Raw genomic sequence first — 19,775 nt, forward strand, 5'->3', positions numbered from 1 at the left:
AAAAGGCAGTTTCTCATAAGACTCTCAATTCTTTCTGATTCTGTAGAAGAAGCCCAATTGTCTGATTTTTCCTCCCCAGGAGAGAACAGTTCCCCAGAAATGAGCATGAGGAGAAAAAAATATTGTCTTTGTGTAATTTTAGCACACAGCAAACAGAAAACACTTGCTGCAGCATCCGGAGGGTGGGCTGGGGGGGAGAAACAACCACTTGATCTCATCTGAAGTATTGTTTACCACTTTACTGGAGAAGGCTGACAGCTTCAGAACAGCTGTGGCCAGTGTGGAAGCACCCTGCTGGCAAGCTGATAATGTCTTAAGAGGAGCAAATATCTGGGAAAAACGTAAAGGGACAGGGAGGGGTTCCTTCCAGATGAATTAAGATAATATAGACAAAGTAAACGGCCTGGTGAAGGATCACTTTGATGACAAAGTATTTCGGTTTGATTTCAGGTCCCGGAACACTGGCATTTAGGGTAACATGTTTGGCATTTTGTCTGGCATTTAGCTGTCTGGGTAACATATTGGTGCCATTAAAACAGGCACTGTGCTGCCTGCTTGTAAGTAGACAAGTCTGTAAAAAGCAACATGGATCTGTGCACCCTGAACACTGGGGAAGAAGATCCAAATCTGAATTTGGTAGCTGGCCTCTGTCTCCATAATATGCCAAAGCAAAATCCCAGATCCAAACAAGCCTGCTGGTCTTTGCAAGCAGCATGTAACCATCTAGATCCTAGCTTTGCAGCATGAGGCAGTCTCTGTTCTTCAGAAGTTTTTGGTGACGTATTTCAAGAGGCTCTGGGACTTTTCATCTACAGACAGTTTTTGATCCAGTAGAACTATATCAGTTAGGGGTGGGTTTTTTTTTTAAATCAAAATAGTTATACCAGTATGCAGTTATACCAGTTTCATGTCCCTTCCCTGAATAAGCTAGACCACTATAAGCACCTGTATGCCAGTAAAACTGCATGCACACTAGGGCTCTATATCACTTTAATGATACTGATCCAGTTAAAGCGGTGTATCTTTTGTGTAGACAAGCCCTGACTGTAAAGGGCTCAATCCTGAAAGGTGCTGATCCCCATCAACTCCAGTGGGAATAGAAACTAGGACCTCAATGGGAGATGAGGGGTCTGAGCCGTTCAGAACTGGCCCTCTAGTGAACAGAAATTGTGGCTATTTCATTTTATCTGCTGTCTGAGACAGTGTCCTGCCTTATGTGCAAAACACAGGTTGGTGCCCAGATACCAGGGGAATGGGCAGCCTAGTTTTATCTGAAACAGACAAATAGTTAGGACTGGAAGCCAGATGCTCCTGAGTTGTAATCTGTGCTTTGACCCTGACGCTGATGCACCCCAGCGCAAGTCATTTTAACTTTCCTGCCTCAGTTTCCCTCTGTGTCAATTGGGGGGAGGGTGCTACTGACTTACCTCAAATGGGCACTACAAAGCTGAACTCGTCGATGTTCACGACGAGCTGCTACATCGGATGCTCTCCCTACAGTACAATCGTGTTGGCTCTGTTGGACTGGTGTCAGCTTGTCTTTTCGATGTCCCTGCCGGAGCCCTCATGGAAATGAATGGGCAGCTCCCGATGCAGGCCCAGACAACCTACGTTTTCAATAAAAGCGAACTTTCTTCCATCTCTCTCTTTCCATCCCCCTCAGAAGGGGCCGGTTCTGCTCTCATTTGCACGAGTCTAATCTCAGAAGACATCAGTTACCCCAGATTTACACGACGTAACTGAGAGCGGAACTCCTAACAGAGGGCTCCTGAGTGGGGAGAGATGCTAAAGGCATCTTTATCTTGATGGCACCTTTTGATTCAATAAATGTAAAGCACACACGCTATGGAACAGTAGAATAATCTATGGTATTGTAGACTCCCAGACAGTGCAAGATTTTCCATTTGCAAGGGCATTTTTTTAATCAGTATCGAAATGTATATTTTCTGAATAAAGAGCTTGTTGTGGGATTTTAAAAAAAAAACAACCAAACTATGAAACCTAAAGTAGGGCAATACCCTTCCCTTCAACAATACCTTGACTTCCTACAGCCAGCAGATGCAATATGCATGGGATTCAGAATGATCCCATTAAAATTCATTAACCCGTGTTTCTAGCTATTTAGTAAATTTTGAAGAAAAGAAACCTATTTCCTCTTCTGCTCCCTACTATGGCCTCTTTGAATGTAATTAACCCTTCATTCATGGGTCTTTCTATCCAACTAATCTCCCACCTCATGCTTTCCAATGCATTTTTAATACCACAGCTAATACTGCCACCTAAAATCCCCTAGCGCTCGCTGTGCAATGGAGCTCTTTGCAGAGGCGAGGTATTGTAAATCTCCATAAACAGTGCTTGGATGAACAGCAAATTCAGATAAGTGAGGCGTTCTTTTTCATGTCTTCCAGTTACAAACAGGGAATGCTCTTCATTCTTCAAGGTAGATTTTTGTCAAGGATGAGGCTGCATTCGTACCACCCCAGGAGATTTAGCTGGTAGGTTCAGGGATGGTTGGTTGGGGGGATAAATAAATAAATCACGGCAATACACATGCAATAAATTAAAAAGCAAACAAGTCAGAAAGACTTGCAAATCAGCTGGGAGAGGTTATACAGTGTGTCACCCTCTCTCATGTGGAATGCAAAGAGTCCATCTCCTGCACTATCGCAAGCCAAGGCCCCGTCCTGAAAGGTGCTGAGCCCCTCTAACTCCCCCCGATTACAGGACTGAGTCCTTATTTAAGGATTTTTGTGGGCAGAAGGAGGGGGAGGAGAATGGGGGGAGGCTATTTAATCTTCAGTAGAACTGGTCGAAATTTTATAATGCAAAATTTTTCTTCCCTCTATGATACAGGGCTTTTTCTTCCAGACAAAATGTCTAATTTTGATGGACTTTGGGGAGGGACTTTGGTTGACAAAATGAAAACTGTTTTGTTGTTTTCATTGCCACATTTTTGCAGGAACCAAAACCGCTGCCCGATCCGCTCTGACCTGTCACTCTCTCTAAGGAAAGCCAGAAAGAAGGTCTATTAAGAGGTAGGAAGCACTGTGGAGACTGTTGGATGGGCCATATCACGCAGTCACAGTGCTGAGGCCTTCCTTTACAATCTCAATAGCTTGCAGTCTAAAGTGCATCATTTCTGATGCTTTCTCACCAGATCTCAGAAAACTTCTACTAGTTTAGATCTTCCTTATATACCTTAGATAGGCCTCAAAGTCTCTGATCCAGCAAAACACCCACTGATTTCAGAGCGGCTACTCACATGACTAAATTAAGCATGTGCTTTGCTGGATGGGAGCCAATGTGCTACAACTCCATTTCATCTTAAAGAGACAGGTATCCATCCCCTGGGTACATTGCTGTATAGTACATTGATCTGAAAGTGCTCCGTGTGTGCACAGGTGTATGTACTTTGTATTTCTTGATTGTATTTTAGTTGCTTGAGCTCTGGCTATGTGCACGGCAAACATAGAAGAACCAATCCGAGCCCCATTGGTTCAGTTACAGATATTACAGTTTATGTTCTGGATGAATGTCCAATCTTAAAGAACCAGGATGACAATTTTTAAACAGTATTTAACTTGTATGCGTTATCACTGTCGGGCTTTGCAGAATAAGTATGCTCTCAGGAGAAAGCAGGGATTGATATGACTATAAATTGTTCTGTCAGTTGGAGAGCATGGGGTTGCATCTTTGACCATCTTTGCTAATAGCCATTGATGGATCTAGCCTCCAGGAACTTATCTAATTTTTTTTTAACACAATTGTGCTTTTGGCCTTCACAACATCCCCTGGCAATGAGTTCCACAGGTTGAATGTGTGTTGTGTGAAGAAATACTTCCTTATGTTTGTTTCAAACATGCTGCCTATTTTCACTGGGTGTTACATGAATGGGTGAATATCACCTCCTCATATGGAAGCTGTTCCATACCCCTAATCATTTTTGTTGCCCTTCTCTGTACTTTTTCCAATTCTAATATGTCATTTTTTTGAGATGGGGCAAACAGCACTGCCTGCAGTATTCAAGGTGTGGATGAACCATGGATTTATATAGTGGCATTATGATATTTGCTGTCCTATATTCTAGCCCTTCCCTAATGGTTCCTAACATTCTGTTGGCTTTTTTGACTGTCGCTGCACATTGAGCAGATGTTTTTACAGAACTATCCATGATGACTCCAAGATCTCTTTCTTGAGAGGTAGCATCTAATGTAGACCCCCCTCATTTTATATGGATAGCTGGCATTATGCTTTCCAATGTGCATTACTTTGCATTGATCATTTATTTGGAGCTCAGGCTCCAGAGATGGAAATTAAAGTATAAAGAATTTTAAGGACTTGACCTGCAAAACTCTCAGCACTTGGTGACTTGATAAATGTTACACAGCCAGCTAGTGAAAAAACCATACGAAAAGAACCGAGGAATCCTGCCTCCCAGTCTCCATAACTAGACGTTACCACATCAAAGAAAAGGGATAGGGACAAGGGTACTATAGAAAGCTATAGATTAGATGCGTGTGTGTGTGTGCGCACACACACTTGCAAACAGTTCAGCACATTTTTGTGATGAACAAATTGTATATGAAGGGATCCATGTGTGTATTTACAGCATAATGCTATAGTTCAATTAACGTACATCTCTATTGTATGGAAAATACACATATAAATTCACCTGTGATTTAAATGCTAGGCACCAAAAAATTAATCTGGGAAATAGTCAGGCTATCTGACATAGTGGGTTATAAAATTGCAACAACAACCTATTTGGAGTGAAGCAGTACATCTGGAGCTCTTAGCCTGATACCAAAAACCAAAACAAAAAAAGGCCCAAATTATCATTCGTATTATTTATGAACACAGATGAAAAGCTAACGGGTACACTGTAGTGCACACAGATGCTGATTATCTGGAGATTATATTGATGATGTAATAAAAATTCACTTTGGCTATTAAGCAGCACCAGGACAATCAGAGAGAGATTAGATAAAAATCAGAGAGAATGAATAATAGAAGGGAGAGGGAAAGTCATAAACCATAACTCCCTGCAAAGCACTCCATCCCAGAGTACCCTTTCAATCAGAATAAATAAATGTCGGAACATATATATACCATCCATATGTACACATACACACTCACACAGGATATAGATAGATTTGTGTGTGTATACGTACACCTGTAGGTAAATATGTGTATTTATAGAATATACACACATAGTTCTATCTACCTATGTGTTTGTGCATAACACATATACGCACACTATTTCTTTCTGCGTGTGTATGTATGTGCATATATCTCACATTTAGGAATATACCTTATGCACACAGACTCACAAGGAGATAGATAGATAGATAGATGTGTGCATGTCTAAAACAAGTTCCCTTTGCCCGCAGCAAACCCCAGTCAGGTGGCGATGAGAGAAAACTTTCTCCTCCAGAGTGCTTGCCTGAAAGAGAGCGGTGCCGCTGCACAGCCAACGTTGGTTCAAGTTTACTGACCATGTTTAATATTTGATTAAACCTTTGGCATAGCTGACTATCCTGATCTGAATAGATGATCTGACACTTTCCCTGGTAGTAAAGCCAAGCATAAGTAATAGCCATCCTCTGACTCGTGCTGCCTTGTGCATGCAACTTGAATTTTGCCCTCTCTAAAGAAGCTGCTAAATATTTCTGGATTCTTTTCAATTGCTCTGTGTTTTCAGCCGGCCTCTACGAAAACAAACAAGCAACACACCAGGAAATGTTTTCATTTGCCCCAGAGAAAGGTGGGGCAGGAGAAACCCCCCTCCTTCCAAACACTCAACCTTCCCTGGCTCTAAGTATTTTTCCTGTCCTCCTCTCTGTACTTTTTGCCTGTGGTTTGCATTATCCTTTGCATTACAACATGCTCCACACCTTGCTTGGCAGCTTGGAGATGTTTGTGCAGTTGCCCACACAAACACACACACATATGCACACAACCAGCAATTTTACAAATTACCCATGCTGGCAGGGGCAGGGGATGGGCAAGCAAGTGTTCACAAGGGAACATAGATAAGAGTGGCAGAAAACAGCAAGCAGATCTGAGGATCAGAGCGCATTGACTGCCATGGCTTATGAAACAGCCACTGATGCTTTCAGAGTGGAAAGTAAGAAAGGTGATTTTAGCTTCGGTGTTCTGTGCACCGGCCTGCTAGATCAAGAAATGGCCAGTCCTTCAGCACAGACATAAGCCAGGCCTACTAAAAATAATAAATACTTTGAACCCAGGCAGATGCTTTCTACACAAAGATCGGTGTAAAGCAGAGCATCATGGTTCTCTTTCTTACACAGACAGAAATTGAGGCACAGATTGGTTTAAAGACTGTGCTCAAGATGACACAGGATGCTAGCTGGGAACAGAATGCAGCTTTCCTGGCTCCCAGTCCCCGTCATCTCAGACTATGCTGCATCCCTTCTATGAGATGTTTTCTTTGTTTATGGGGAGGGCCGAGGGGGGGAAATAAAGGATTTAAGATATGAAAAAGCTTCAGAACTACAGGAAAATCTGCTTATAAGAAGCAGCATTCTTGCCCTGCAGAGAAAACATAATCCTGTGGAAAATACATGCGGGATCATTGCTCTGGTGGGAGAAATCTTGTGTTGATTTGGCTAAAAAAATGGTGAAATGATATGGCCTTTGATATATTGTATTGTGTTTCGATCTTCAGAGGAGGACACAGAGCCTTGATCCTCTCTCTACACCCCTTCCCTCCTTCATTGAGATGGCTTTCTTTGGCTTGGATGGACTAGGGTGACCAGACAGAAAGTATGAAAAATTGGGACGGGGATGGGGGGTAATAGGAGCATTTATAAGAAAAAGCCCCAAATATTGGGACTGTCTCTATAAAATCAGGACGTCTGGTCACCCTAAGATGGCCAGAGTCTGATCCTTTCTAATGCTTGCCATGGCTTTTACCTCACCTGGCCAGAGTGGGATGTCTTCTGCACAAATATTGAGCATGCGTCCAGCCCTGCCTGTTTGGTGAAGGGCAGACAAGCAAGGGGACAGGCTAGAATGATGGGGGTTAAACTGGAGAGCCAAGGAATGGACACGGAGCATGCGCAGTGGCTGACAAGAGAACGAGGCAAGAACTTAGCATGGATCAGGGAACCTGGGCAGCAACAGTGGGGAGCTAGGAATCTAGTCAGGACAGTGAGAGCCTGGGAAAGGGGAGCACAGGCCTGGGAAGTGATAAGCGAGCAGGTAGCTATGAGAACTGGGCCTCAGAGGCAAGCATGGGGCCCTGGGAAAATTGAGCCTGGAGTCCGACAGAGAGAGTCTGAGAACTGTACTCCTGGAGTAAGAGCTGGCACTTGGACACTTCATCTGGGGGGCAAAGACTGGGCCTGAGAACGAAGCTTAAAGAGCCAGGCCTTGGAACCTGGTGAGGAAAAGCCTGGGAACTGAACTTGGAAAGTGAAAGCGTAGGCCTGGGTCTGAGAACTGAGCCGGAGGAGCGAGCCGCTCGCCCAGCAATGAAAACTAGTTCTCTAGTATAGCAGGGTCACTGCGCCAGTTGCTTGTTGTTTGAATGATAGACTTGCCGCCAGGAATCCTGGATCTAAGTGGGGAGCGTGTGTGGGTGGGTGGGGGGTGCAGGGATGAATCCTTTTCTGAATAGTCAGATTGAGTCCAAATTCTACCGGCACCTTCGCAGCCCCCGCCTATAAACCGGTCAGTAGCGAGTGATCATTGCTGGGGAGACCAGACTGGAGAGAACACAGAGCCCTTCTTTTCAAACAAGAACCCACCATTCTTCCCCTGCATGCTGCTGCTAAAGCTAAGTATATATATAAATAATTAAACACCGACTTTCCCTGCTGCCCCAGGGCCTGCGAAACGGAGACTAAGTTGGATTTCAGGCCGTCAGACAACATCATGTTGCACACACACACAAAACCTGCCTTCCCACCTCCGGCAGAATATCAGCAACAAAAGCGGACCATCCTGACTGCAAGCAAGCAGAGGCTGAAAAAGCAGGACTGGTGGGTTTATGTCACCAGCGATTCAGACAATAACTCCACCAACCCCACTTCCTCTGCATTGGGCAGTCCAAACGATGAGAAATGATAAACATGCTATTGATGTAGTAACAACAACAAAAGTAAAAATAAAAAATATCCCACCCCAAAACCAAACCAAGCCTAGGTGGGAGAATTCCCATTGACTTCAATGGGCTTTGGGTCGTGTCGTAGCTAATGGACAGAAAGCACCAAGACTATTAATCAAAACCACTGAGGAGCCATCAGACAGGAGCAACTTCCTGTCACCACTGACCCATGCTTGCTATGGACCCAGTGGCTTAAGCCTGATCCAAAGCTCATTGAAATCAACAGGTTTTGCACCAAGCCCATAGAGTAGAAAGGCCTGGCATAGCCCTTTCCCAAAGCCCAGAGCCAGACAGTTCCCTAAGGAGTAATAATAATGACAATACATAGCTCCTATATGATTCCTTTTAAAATATTCCATTCAAGATCTGGAGTTAGTGAATGAGGACTTCTCTGTAGGCACCGACATTACAAAGAAAGGGTCTGCTCCTGCTTCTTGCTGAAAATTAATGGCAAATCTCCCATTGGCTTCAGCAGGCCCAAACAGACGCTCAGACAAAACATTCGTGAACCATTTCTTCTTCCCTTCCCCACGTTTGAAAGCCTGAACTCGGGTGTGGGCGTTTCCCCTGCTCCCAATAATTTGCCCTGATTTTGCATCTTTCATCTAAGATCCTCACAATGATTTACCAGTCCTGTTAAGTCTCCCATCATACCCCAGCATCCCTCAGAAGTCCAATCATTCCCATTTGACAGATGAAGACGCTAAGGCTATGATCCAAAACCCAGTGAAGTCTTTCCACAACTTCGGATCAGGCCTCAGGGTTTAACAACCTGCTCAGGTTGTATTAGTGAGCCTTTCTCATAGCTAAGATTAGAACCCAGGAGTTCTGGTTGCCCATTGTGAGCCCATAACCTCTAGATCATACTTGGTCCCTAGCTAGAAAACAACAGAAAGCACCGGCAGCATTTTGAAGAGGGCAGCCCTGCCATATAGTAGCCAGTATTAAATAGTAAAGAATGAACACCAATGTTTTCCTTTGTTTTGTTTAATATGGCATTAACTTTTAGTGTCCCCACGAGTAGAAAGTAAAAACTGTCACCACTATATCACCATTATCTCCAGCAACATCTTTATGTGTAAATTCCCCTGCAATGTATTGATGGGTTGGTTGGGGGTTTTTTTGTTTTTTTTTTTCTTATCCCTTATGCTCATGATGGACTTGGAATGAAATCATTTGTAAGATACTTATTTGCTGGGCCTCTAAATCAGTTATGTACCATCTCTTGCAACAAACAATGAAGTAATAATAATGTCTTCTAAAGACTTTTGCAAGAGTGTTTAGTTTCCCTTTCCCACCAAGGTGGATTTTTTTTATTTTTTTTTACTGCCAGCCTATTGAATGAGAACTACATTTCTTTGTCTTCTTTTAAAAAAACAAAATGCAAAAACATTCTGATGTAGGGAGCGGGTTGCATAAATGAGGAACTGCACATGTCACAGAAGAGAGTGAAAAATCAGACCCCTGATCCATGTATTATGGAAGACTGAATGTGATCAGATAAATAGCTTTCAAAAGCAATTTAACCCCCGCAAAAGGAAAATTCTTGCCCTTTAAACTGAAACAAGGAATAATGCAAGGCAAAGCCACCCTGAAACTACCATATGGCGACTGGAATGAGACACTTCGAGCTGAATGGTGTAACTGAGTGAATGAGCTAGCAAACCTAGGTAAGACAGCATATAGCTGAAGAGGGAGTAATTAGGAGATTCTGAACAAGCCGGTCTGCGTGTCTAGATTTATATGATTAACAATCAGATTCCATATTACTGGGAGTTCCTGTCTCAGGAGCAGTATCCTGCAAAATTGTTTCTAACCTGAGGCCTGATCCAAAGCCCCTTGAAATCAGGGGGAGTTTTTTTGTTGATTTCAACGGGATTGGGGTCAGGCCCTTTTCTGCTTTGTAAAGAGAGAGAGAGAGAGAGTATTCCTTCCCCCATGATTCTTTTCACAATAATTAAATTAAAATATTTTAAAAATAAGAAAAAAACAAAGTAAAATAACAAGAAAATAACCAGACACTTTTTTTCTGCATCACCACATAGGATAACAAAGCAAAATTTCTCTTAGGGATCAATCCTTCACTGATAAGGGCTAGACTAGATGGCCCAAAGAGTTTTTGCTCTTTCTAATGTTTATGATCCCCTTGCTACTGTGATACAGTCATGCAAAGATCTTATGTGAAAGAAAGATACAGATAGATGTGTGATAGCAGAGAAGTGGGTCACTTTCTGTTTGGACATAATGAAAATTCCTTTCTCTGAATAACGGGGAAGAGATGAGCCCTGCTTTTAATAGGCAGTGAAGCAGAGTTTTCACTGTGTTAGCTTTCAAAGAGTTTCAAGCCAGCTCAATCTGCCCAGGAATGGGATCTGTCTCGCATGCAATGTTTCAAAGAAGTGCTTCAAAACGTCTGTACCTTAGTATATTTTTAGAATCAATATTATTAACATTACAGGACAATTTTGTAAATTCTGCTTTGTCCTCCTCCCCTGACTGTTACAGCAGTTATTTTATACAGTCTCTGGTTAGACTGGTCGACGAAGTTATCGATATTATTAATGAAGAATATCTACATTGTGACCTTTGCTCATAGAACAGAATCTCTCCTATAAGGCTGTCAGTTTCCTTAAAGAAGTATTGATAACTCATTACTGTATTGCTACATATAATTTAGGTGTGATTTTCACTCACCGGCAAGCATCTTAGGATAGTAAAGTAATGCTCTTCCCGACCCTCTGAAAACACTGGTCCCCTTAGAATTAATCAAATAGTGAATTAGAAATTATGTAAAGGAAACATAATCATGGGAGCTCTACAAGCATTCTCTGATATATATTTTGATCTTTTGAAAGCCTTCATCCCTCTGGATCCTGGTAAGGAAGCACTGTTTTATAGGGATATTATTAGGCTGATGCTGCTTTATTTGTCTACCTGCAAGAAGCTGTCGACTCCAACAAAGATATTTGTGTGTTTGCAGTGAGTGATGCCTATTGTATGACGTGAATCTACCCTTAAAGATTGAAACAAAGAGGAACTATGTGCAAAGAGAAGTCTGTCCTTTACGTACATATGCATGCATAGTCTGTCTGTGCACTATATGTGTAGATATTTGTATTAGAAACTGTCCAAGTATGCAGTCAGTTCTAATCAGACCAACACTGTCTGCAAAGCTCCATTTTTCTTCTGTCTGAAGAAAACTCATGTCAGGAGCCACACATTCAGCCTGGTTATCTTTAAATATTTTTGAGACCCAGACACGCTATGCATAAACCAAACATGGATTAATTAGATGTGACTGTATCATTAAATTAGCACAATGAACAAACAGCTTCATATCACAGTCAACTCTTCATATACTGATTCCATGAAGTCAAGTCACCTGTCACTTTCACCTAAGAATAAGCTTTCTGTAATGTTACATTTGAGAAGTAAAATATTTAGAGAGATATGCGACTATGTGCATATTGTACACACGCACATATAAATACTTATCCATGTGTATACTGAACGTGTGTTTCATGAATATTTATGTATAATATATGTATGATTGTGTATGCATATGGAGACGTGTGTGTATATATATATGCACTAGTATCTCTCTCTATAAACATTATATAGACAACTCTATTCAGTACATACAAATGATATCCCATTATGTTTTCCAGAGTTAAAGAAGAGAATTATAGATTTAAACAGCAGTGAGGGAAAAAAGGGATTGTGTGGCATAAGCAAAAGAGAAAATTTCTGTCTGTCTGTCTATCTGCAATGCACATTGGTGTGATCCACTATCTGCAAAATACTTTAACTTATATCTTTACAGCCCATCTCTCCAGACAACAACAGAATCCCAGTGACAAGAGCATCAACAATATTCCCGTCCTATGAAATGGTTAATGTTAAGCAATGACTGACCCTGTTCGAATAAAGGAGGGAGAAATAAACAGGTAAGGGCGAGGGAGATCGAAATCTGCATGCCTCATTGGCTCAGCTGTCGGATATTTCTAATGCATGTTAAGGGTTTGTTACTAAGAACCTGTTAAGTATCTTTAAACCTTTGATCTGTAGCCAGTCTTAACAAAGGTGACAATTAATTAAAGGAGAGTGTCTTGCAATAAAGTTCCATTGTGGTCAGTTTATATAGACTGTCCAAAGCTGGCTCATGGAAGTCACTGTCAATTAAAATCTTGTTGGAGTCCAGTTCATTATCAATTTTTCCTCTTGCCTTGATCAATATTTTTGGCTGCTCCTGCTCGACAAACTTAACATGATGTCTATATCTATATGTCTTTCCATTCATTTCCACGGAATAGATGCCTGTATATTATTTATTTTTAGCCACTGCATATGGTCAGGCACTTTATTTGAGCGGCTTAGTGTTCCCATCCATCTTTATGTTAAGCAGCCACAATAATAAGACTTCTTTTCCTTAGAGAAGATGTCAGTTGTATATAATGAATGCGTATTAAAAGCTGCATTCACCTGCATGTTGCATCCGGGCTGGGGCTCAAAGTGACAAAAGCAAACAAACGCAAATCCCACGATGACACCCTGACTTCAGCTCACGCCAAGTATTGCAGCACAGAGCATGCAGAATATCATGAGATCTCAGTTATGCCACAGAGGACTCAGGAAGAAAAAGATCCCTATTATACAGACCACAGCTCAGTCCACAGAGCTAGGGTGAGGTTTCTACCTGCCACGATTCCTTCCCCTCCCCATCTCCACTGCAGTTTTTAATAGATAAGTCTCAGTCCTTCACAACTATCTCTGGCACAACTCCCTGTGGCATCAGTGAGTGAGAAAAGAGGGAAGAGACTTGTAATAGGAGTTGTTTCTCTTGTTGGTTTCCCTTCTTCCTTTGAGCATTACTTTGTTCCATTGAAGGGAATTGAGGAAAAGAGACAAGCTGAGCCCTGGAAGTGTAGGACACCTGATAACATCGACCGGAGATATTGTGGTTTACGATGTAAATCCACCACCCACAGCTTTTAAAAATCATGCGGCCCATACAGCTAGCACAGGGCTCGTGTGGAGAGGTAACTGACTGCATGCAAACCTGGGGCCCAATCCTGCTCCCACTGAAGCAGATGGTAAAACTCCTATTGACTTCCATGGAGGGAGGAGAGGACCAGCCCTTGGTACTAAAGAGAGAAGGATGCTAAGATTCATCGTCCTGTTCTCTGTGAGGACTGTGCTCAGCTTAGCTCATGTAACTGTTCACCTGCTTTGGATAAACACAGGGACAAAGTATTGTAGGGCACGAATACAAAGGAGTTGGCAGGTAAGCCACTATGAAATTCGTGGCCTTCTGCTGTTCTGGACTATTACTGTAACTTTACAGCCAAGACATATTTAAGTTGCTGGAATTGTTGGGTTTTTTTTTTTCCAATGCAGATATCATCTCCTCCAATCATTTCTCTTTTGAAACCATAACTGTCTGTTGCATAAACCCTCCATTAGTCACACTCGATTGACGTGAGGGACCGTAACAGCTCCTTCAGAGTCGTCATGGTCTGCCAGGTCAATGCGGCAGGCCTGCATGCGCATACGGTATGCATGATAAAAAACCCTCTTACGCCTGGCTGGAAAAGGTTGCTTCATATTTGCAGCTTTCAAGGCCAGAAGGGCCCTTTCTCCATCTTTCAGCCCCTTCACCCTGAGTCTACTTGCTACACACACAGAAGTTCCTAAATCCGCCCTCCTTCTCAAAGGGTTGCATCCAAATTCCTGTTGAATGCGACGCAGCTCCTGCTGCTTTACTTCCTTTTCACTTAGGCAAAATTCCCCGTGACTCTGTCAACTTCTCTAACAAGACTGTTCCATTGCCTGCCTGACTCTGCTAATATCCAGTTTGAATCATCCCCCACAGGGTGCCCTGCACCTGCCTCTGAAGCATCTGGCACTGGCCACTGTCAGAAACCATAGAGTGGACTAGATGGATCACAGGCTTGGTCCTCACTGCGACAATGTTTCTAGTGTTTTCTGCATCAGGACTGTCATTTCTGGTCAATTCCTCCAATGACCACGCTCAATAATCCTTCAGGTATTTGGAAGCGATTACAGCCTTCACGGCCTTCCTTTCATGATGTCCATATATGTTACTCTGTTGGCCTCATATTAAAAATAAGTCAGTGCCTTAAAATACTTTTTCTTCCCAATAATATGTGTTATTACTGACTGCCATGAAGAATCTCAGTTTATAAACACATGAAATGTAGGTTTAATCTGTAGAAATGCAAAAAAAACCGCAGCACCTTGAACTACAAATTTCTTTCTTCTCACCCACCCCACCCTCAGTTATATAACTATAAACTAAGCATGTTATGTTAATTATTATTATTTCATTTGATAAGGGAATGGAGAGGAAAACAAGTTTGCAGCTAAGTGCAAAACTTAACAGCCAAGTGAGAGACCCCTGAAAATTGGAGGTTGTATTGGAAATGCTGACACAACGGTAACAACCGTAACAGAACCGGGTGCAGATGCTATACAAAACCAGAATTCATGTCCAGGCCACTGAAAAAAAAGGCTTAAAATCTAGCAACCTGGGCTATTTGTTTGACATAAAATGTACATAGATCTAGATACATCTATATGGGGTGTTGTTAATATACAGAGGCTTGTTTGAGGTTTTTTTGTTCTTCTGTCTTTTGCTTGTTTTGTTTTCCTCTCTTAGCTCAAGCTAGCCAATTGTCTTTCGCCTGTTTTCAGGGATTGTTCTTCAGACAGCAGGCATAAAGCCTCCACTCTTTTGTTCCAGTTTATTTGTGCATTCTCCTCCCTAAAACTTGTCTGCTTTACTACCGCACTAAATACTACGTGCATTGTGTTCAAGCGGGCAAACCTTATGTTTCAATTATGGAAATGTTTATTCAGCACCTGTATTTAGTTGTATTCCTTTTTGACTAAATGTTCATTTCCCAAAATCTTTATAATCTATCTGTCTATTGTGCCTTTTAATTGAATAGTCATTGTTATTATTCTGAATGTCTAAGGTATACTAAAAACTAATATCATGCTGAACAATCTCTCTCTCTCTCTCTCATGGGAGAATATAAATAAGCCTTACATACCTTTACCCCAGGTGTCAGAAATTTCAAAATTAGTCATGTTTTTGAGAAGAGGGTATAGCAAACAGGGGAAATAAACTGATATTTTGGTACTGCATCTTGCTAGCTGCCTTTCCTGATTTGTTGAGTAAAATTTGGGTCATTTGAGTACATCATCCTAACAGTGTGGCTGCCACCGTGGTTTTATCTGAGTTCTTTTTTTTTTTTTCAGAGGTGATTTGAGAAGACATTGTAGCTTTCAGGACGATTCTGTACCTACCAGCCCCCACAACCTCTCTCTTTAAGTGCACTAACCTGCCTGTGTTTCACTGAATCGCAGTTGAGAGTGGGATACACAGATCTGTTCTGACTTCCTAAACAGAATATTATGCAGGCCTCTGTGCTTCAAATTAAAACCCACTCCAGGCTTTGGGTACAAGTATGCATTGGTAGGAAAGGCTGCTTCAGTCTGTTGGGACAGTTCTATATTTTGATTACATTAATTCATAAATATTATACTAAATACCGCTAAAATTGGCCTTAAATGACTTCAAATAATGCATTATAATATGGCTGTCCTGAGAGCACTAACCTTTATGTCTCCCAGTAACTCAACCTTTAAGCATACTCTGCTACTAGACAAGGGGGGGGGGAGTTATGAATGGATGGCTTGCTAAATTGTTCAACTGTGATTAGTTGACTCTCTCTCTCTCTCTTTGTGTGTGTATATCAGTGTGGGTGGGTCAAAGCTGCCTAGATTTCTGCTGGCGAAACATCCGCACAAACCTCTCCCAACAACACAGTAAAGTAGCAGAGGATATGAATGTGTGCTCCTGCCCCATTGGGAAGGGGGGGGAAGGGGGGATTAGGGGATGGAGGGGACATAAGGGTTAAGATCATGCCATGAAAGCCTTTCTGTGCAGGGATAAGGCTATCCTTACACTTACACACACACGTGCCTGCAAAACAAATGTATTTCTTTCAAGTATCTGGGCTGGATGTCAGAGGCTGAATCACTGTGACAGAGCCTGGGAGCTCATAAGCTTTTGAGGTGGATTATTTTGAGGGTAGGGGAGCAATCTCTGACTTTACCTTTAGATCTATTCTTCTCAATTTCCCCTGTCATCCAGAAACACCCTACAGAGGTCTTTTTACTGTTGCTGAGAGTCACACCTCCACTCCATTCATTTCAGTGGATTTACACCTGAGATGACTGATCTCCATGTTTTTACTCTACGGGTTGTTGGTTTTTGTTTGTTTCTTGGTTTTTTTTTTTAATAATCCAATTTATTTATTAAAGGGATCGCTTTCCACACGGTTGAATAAACCACAGTTCCCATTAACCCTTGACCTCCTTCACTGGGATATCCCCATGGCTAGGTCTGCACGTGAAATCTACTAAGGGTAAGAGATCAGTTCATGCACACTCTTATGCAGCAGTTGTGGAAAGCGTCTGGGGTTTTTATACCGTCACCCTATGCTCTTGGATCTAAGTTAGAGGATCTTTATGCCATTCTTCAACCATGCCAAGAACAATAAGGGGAATTGGAGTTAATAGTCAACTTTATGTTGCTGACTTAGATGAGAAGAAAACAAAAGGGGGCAAGGGAGTGAGAAAGAAATAAAAAAAAACCTAGAAGCAAAACACAATCCTAATTTTTCAAAGCCCCGCCATGCTTTTTGACTTAATAGTAATTAATCACCCGTGGCAAGAAAGTAATTTTTTTTCAGGTAGCCAGAGGCACATTTTGATCAGGATTAGCTAATAAATCAGCAGCGTCACCCGAAAGGAGTTCAAACTCTTCTCGGACGGACTGCAGAAAACCGATCTCCCAAACACTGGCTTCTCGGCGCCCAGCCCCGCTCCCTGACAATAACCATCAGCATTCCCCCCCCACCCCCTCTCCGCCCCACTCCCAAGTGCAGAAGTTCGAAGAGGCTGAAAATGAGCTTGGTTTCTAGAGCAGCCTGGTCTGATCCACCCTGACCGATTCCACATCCTAGGTGGCAGCTTTAGCTGGAGTTGGAGGAAAATGAAGTCAGGCGGCTTGCTTATTTCAGGACTATTTGCTTTACCTTATTCAGTCAGCAAGAGAAGTGCTCGCTCTCTCTATGCGTGTCCACACAAACACACATCTCTGCGGATCATGGCTGATCCACAGGGCGAGATACAGATTATATAAAATAGGAAGGCATTAAAGTTTGCCCAGAGCTAGAAATAATTACAGACTAAATAGAAGAAGAAACCTCTAGCCAGATCCCATCGCCACATGCCCTGGTAGCCTGGATTTTGCATCCAGGCGAAGCTATGTCGTAAAGTTTGTATTATTCATTATTATTGTTTCCGCTTTCTTAAGGAAGAAACCCGCATCATTCACACACACCGCCCACTGGAACTACCCCTCATCTGCTAGAAACAATCTCCTAGGACCTCGCCTTCCTGCTGCTTATTTTTATCGACGACTTGTTTAAACGATAAACATCAAACACTAACCTTGATGTGGTTTCTAGGAAGCTTGACTGAAAGGTGAAAAAGCTCCTAGGTTATACTGATTATTTGGGAAAAGGGAAAATGCCCTGTAATTTACATTCCCCCCTCTGTCTCTTTGCTCTAGATACTGCTTTCTTGGATATAGGATTATACTTGCATTCTTTGCGGGGGAGGAGCAGCTGACTGCTAAACATGCCGTTAACTTTAAGATTTACAATTCATCAGGCAAGCTGAATAGATATGAACCCAATGAAATTGTTCCCTGGGACCCTGTCCACTAGGAGTCTTCTGGGTTAACAGAAGTTGATATTTAAACCCTAATTTCATAAATCTGACTTCCCTCAGCCCTGGATCTAAAGTGACCATACAGTCGTATCTGTGCTCTGTTTGATCGAGGCTGCGTCCTCTTTTAAAAGCAATACTCCATAAACTAAAATAATCATTAATAAACAATAATAATAATAATAATAATTAATAATAATATCAGGAGTTAAGAAGGTCGTTCATTTGGGCTACCAACGCATCCTGTTTGTAAGCGGGTCTTCTATGTAAATTACCTCCAAGTTACTCAGTTCGGTCCTACTTTTCGGGTGGCAAGCACTAAACTCCCGCTAATCTCAGCTACACAGCCGAACATCCCAGCCCCGAGGATGAAACATTTGCAGACCCCACTACTCCGCTACAACTAAGACCTGGGGGTGGAGGGCGGAAGAAAATCCTACATGAAGGCGGCTCCAGACCATTCACATCAAATCCCCAAAGTTCCTGGGCTCGTCCAGCATGCCCGGGGAATTGACCATCCGCGCTAAGGAAAGTGTCTCCGTGTGTGCATGCTGTGTTTGCTCGGGATGCTCCTTTTTAATGAGCTCCGCTGCCGTCTACTTTGCAATTGTCTAGGACCCTGCCTGCGATTTCTTTTATTGTTTTTTTCCCTCTTCCACCCTTAAAAAAAAAAGGAACTCTACCTCCCCCATCCCTTTATTTTAAGATCCCGGATCTCTCATAAGGAATCGCTGTCAAATACACCCCTCGGTGTGTGGAAATGTGCCGCCAGGAAAGATAAATAAATAAACCCTCTCCGTCTTTTCAGCACCACCGGTCTGTGGACAGCTGCCTCTGGCCAACCCCGGCGCTCTCCGGCGGGCTCAAGCGATTGCATCGCAGCGGAAAGCCAAAGCAAAAGCATGAACAAAACATAAATAATCCGCGTGCGATGTGTGCCCCGCCACCCCCCTTTTCTCCCTCTCTGCTTCTCTTTCCAGGGTCTGGCGACCCCTGCGCCCCACCGCGCCCCCCAAACTCCCCGGTTCTCCCGGGACAGTTGGCGGGGAGCTCACCTTTGTGCATGCCAGTGAACCTGTCCTTCAGCACCGTCAGTTCGTAGATCTTGCCGAACTCCTCGAAGAGCGGCTTGAGGTCCTTCTCGTCCAAGTTGCGGGGGATCTGCCCAATGAAGAGCTTAATGGCATCGTGGTCCTTCATGGGGATGGTGGCTGGGTTTCCGGGACTGTGGGTTAATCCGTTCATGTGCCCGTTGGTGCTGGGGTTGGTGTGATTGCTACTCAGGCTGCTATTGTCTGCTTGTCCGTTTGCTAACGTGGCCATCTTTATATACATAGAGAAAATCTTCTTTCCCTGTTCCCCCCACCCTCGCTTCTCTTCTCTCGCTCTCTCTCCCGCGTTCACACACACATACATACACACTCACACACACACTCCTCCCTCTCTGCCTCGCTCCCCGGCTCTGGGCTGGCTGCTTTTTTTTTGCCTTTTTTTTTTTTTTTTTACATTGAGGATCTGTGTTCTTTCCGTTTAAACAGGCTGGAGCGGTTCAAATTCCCAGCCAGACTAGGGGGTGGTGCGCGTGTGGATGAGCAGCGTAGGGACTGCTGGAGGGGGAGAGGCATCTGCTTTTGCCATTACCCTGGCTAAACCCCCTCCTCCCATCCAGCCAACCCCCCCACCCCCGTCTGCCTGCCTGGGAGAAGCTCAATGGTACCTTCCAACCCAGCCCCTGGCTATAAATAGCATTAGGCGCATGGCTATTGGAGAAGGAGAGTCAATTTCTATTATGCCAAGTGAGCAAAGGGAAGCGATTGCA

At 43.0% G+C, this 19,775-nt stretch overlaps 1 protein-coding gene across 11 annotated transcripts in view; it reads right to left on the reverse strand.

Moving 5' to 3' along the window:
- Positions 1–19,470, reverse strand: part of CELF4 (CUGBP Elav-like family member 4) — an 866,187-nt gene extending 846,717 nt beyond the window's left edge. For 6 of the 11 annotated variants that reach the window (XR_012656059.1, XR_012656055.1, XR_012656058.1 and 3 more), the window contains exon 1: positions 19,012–19,469. Coding sequence is in view for 2 of the 11 variants with exons in the window: in XM_032779828.2 (XP_032635719.1) it covers positions 19,012–19,372 (361 nt within the window). In the remaining 9 variants the exon portion in view is untranslated. Of the gene's footprint in view, positions 1–19,011 lie in introns of all 11 variants that reach the window. The other 5 variants (XR_012656054.1, XR_012656052.1, XR_012656051.1 and 2 more) reach the window with 1 other exon arrangement.
- Positions 19,471–19,775: the final 305 nt, after the last annotated feature.

The sequence above is a fragment of the Chelonoidis abingdonii genome, chromosome 6 (genome assembly GCF_003597395.2).
Source record: "Chelonoidis abingdonii isolate Lonesome George chromosome 6, CheloAbing_2.0, whole genome shotgun sequence".
NCBI lineage: Eukaryota > Metazoa > Chordata > Testudines > Testudinidae > Chelonoidis > Chelonoidis abingdonii.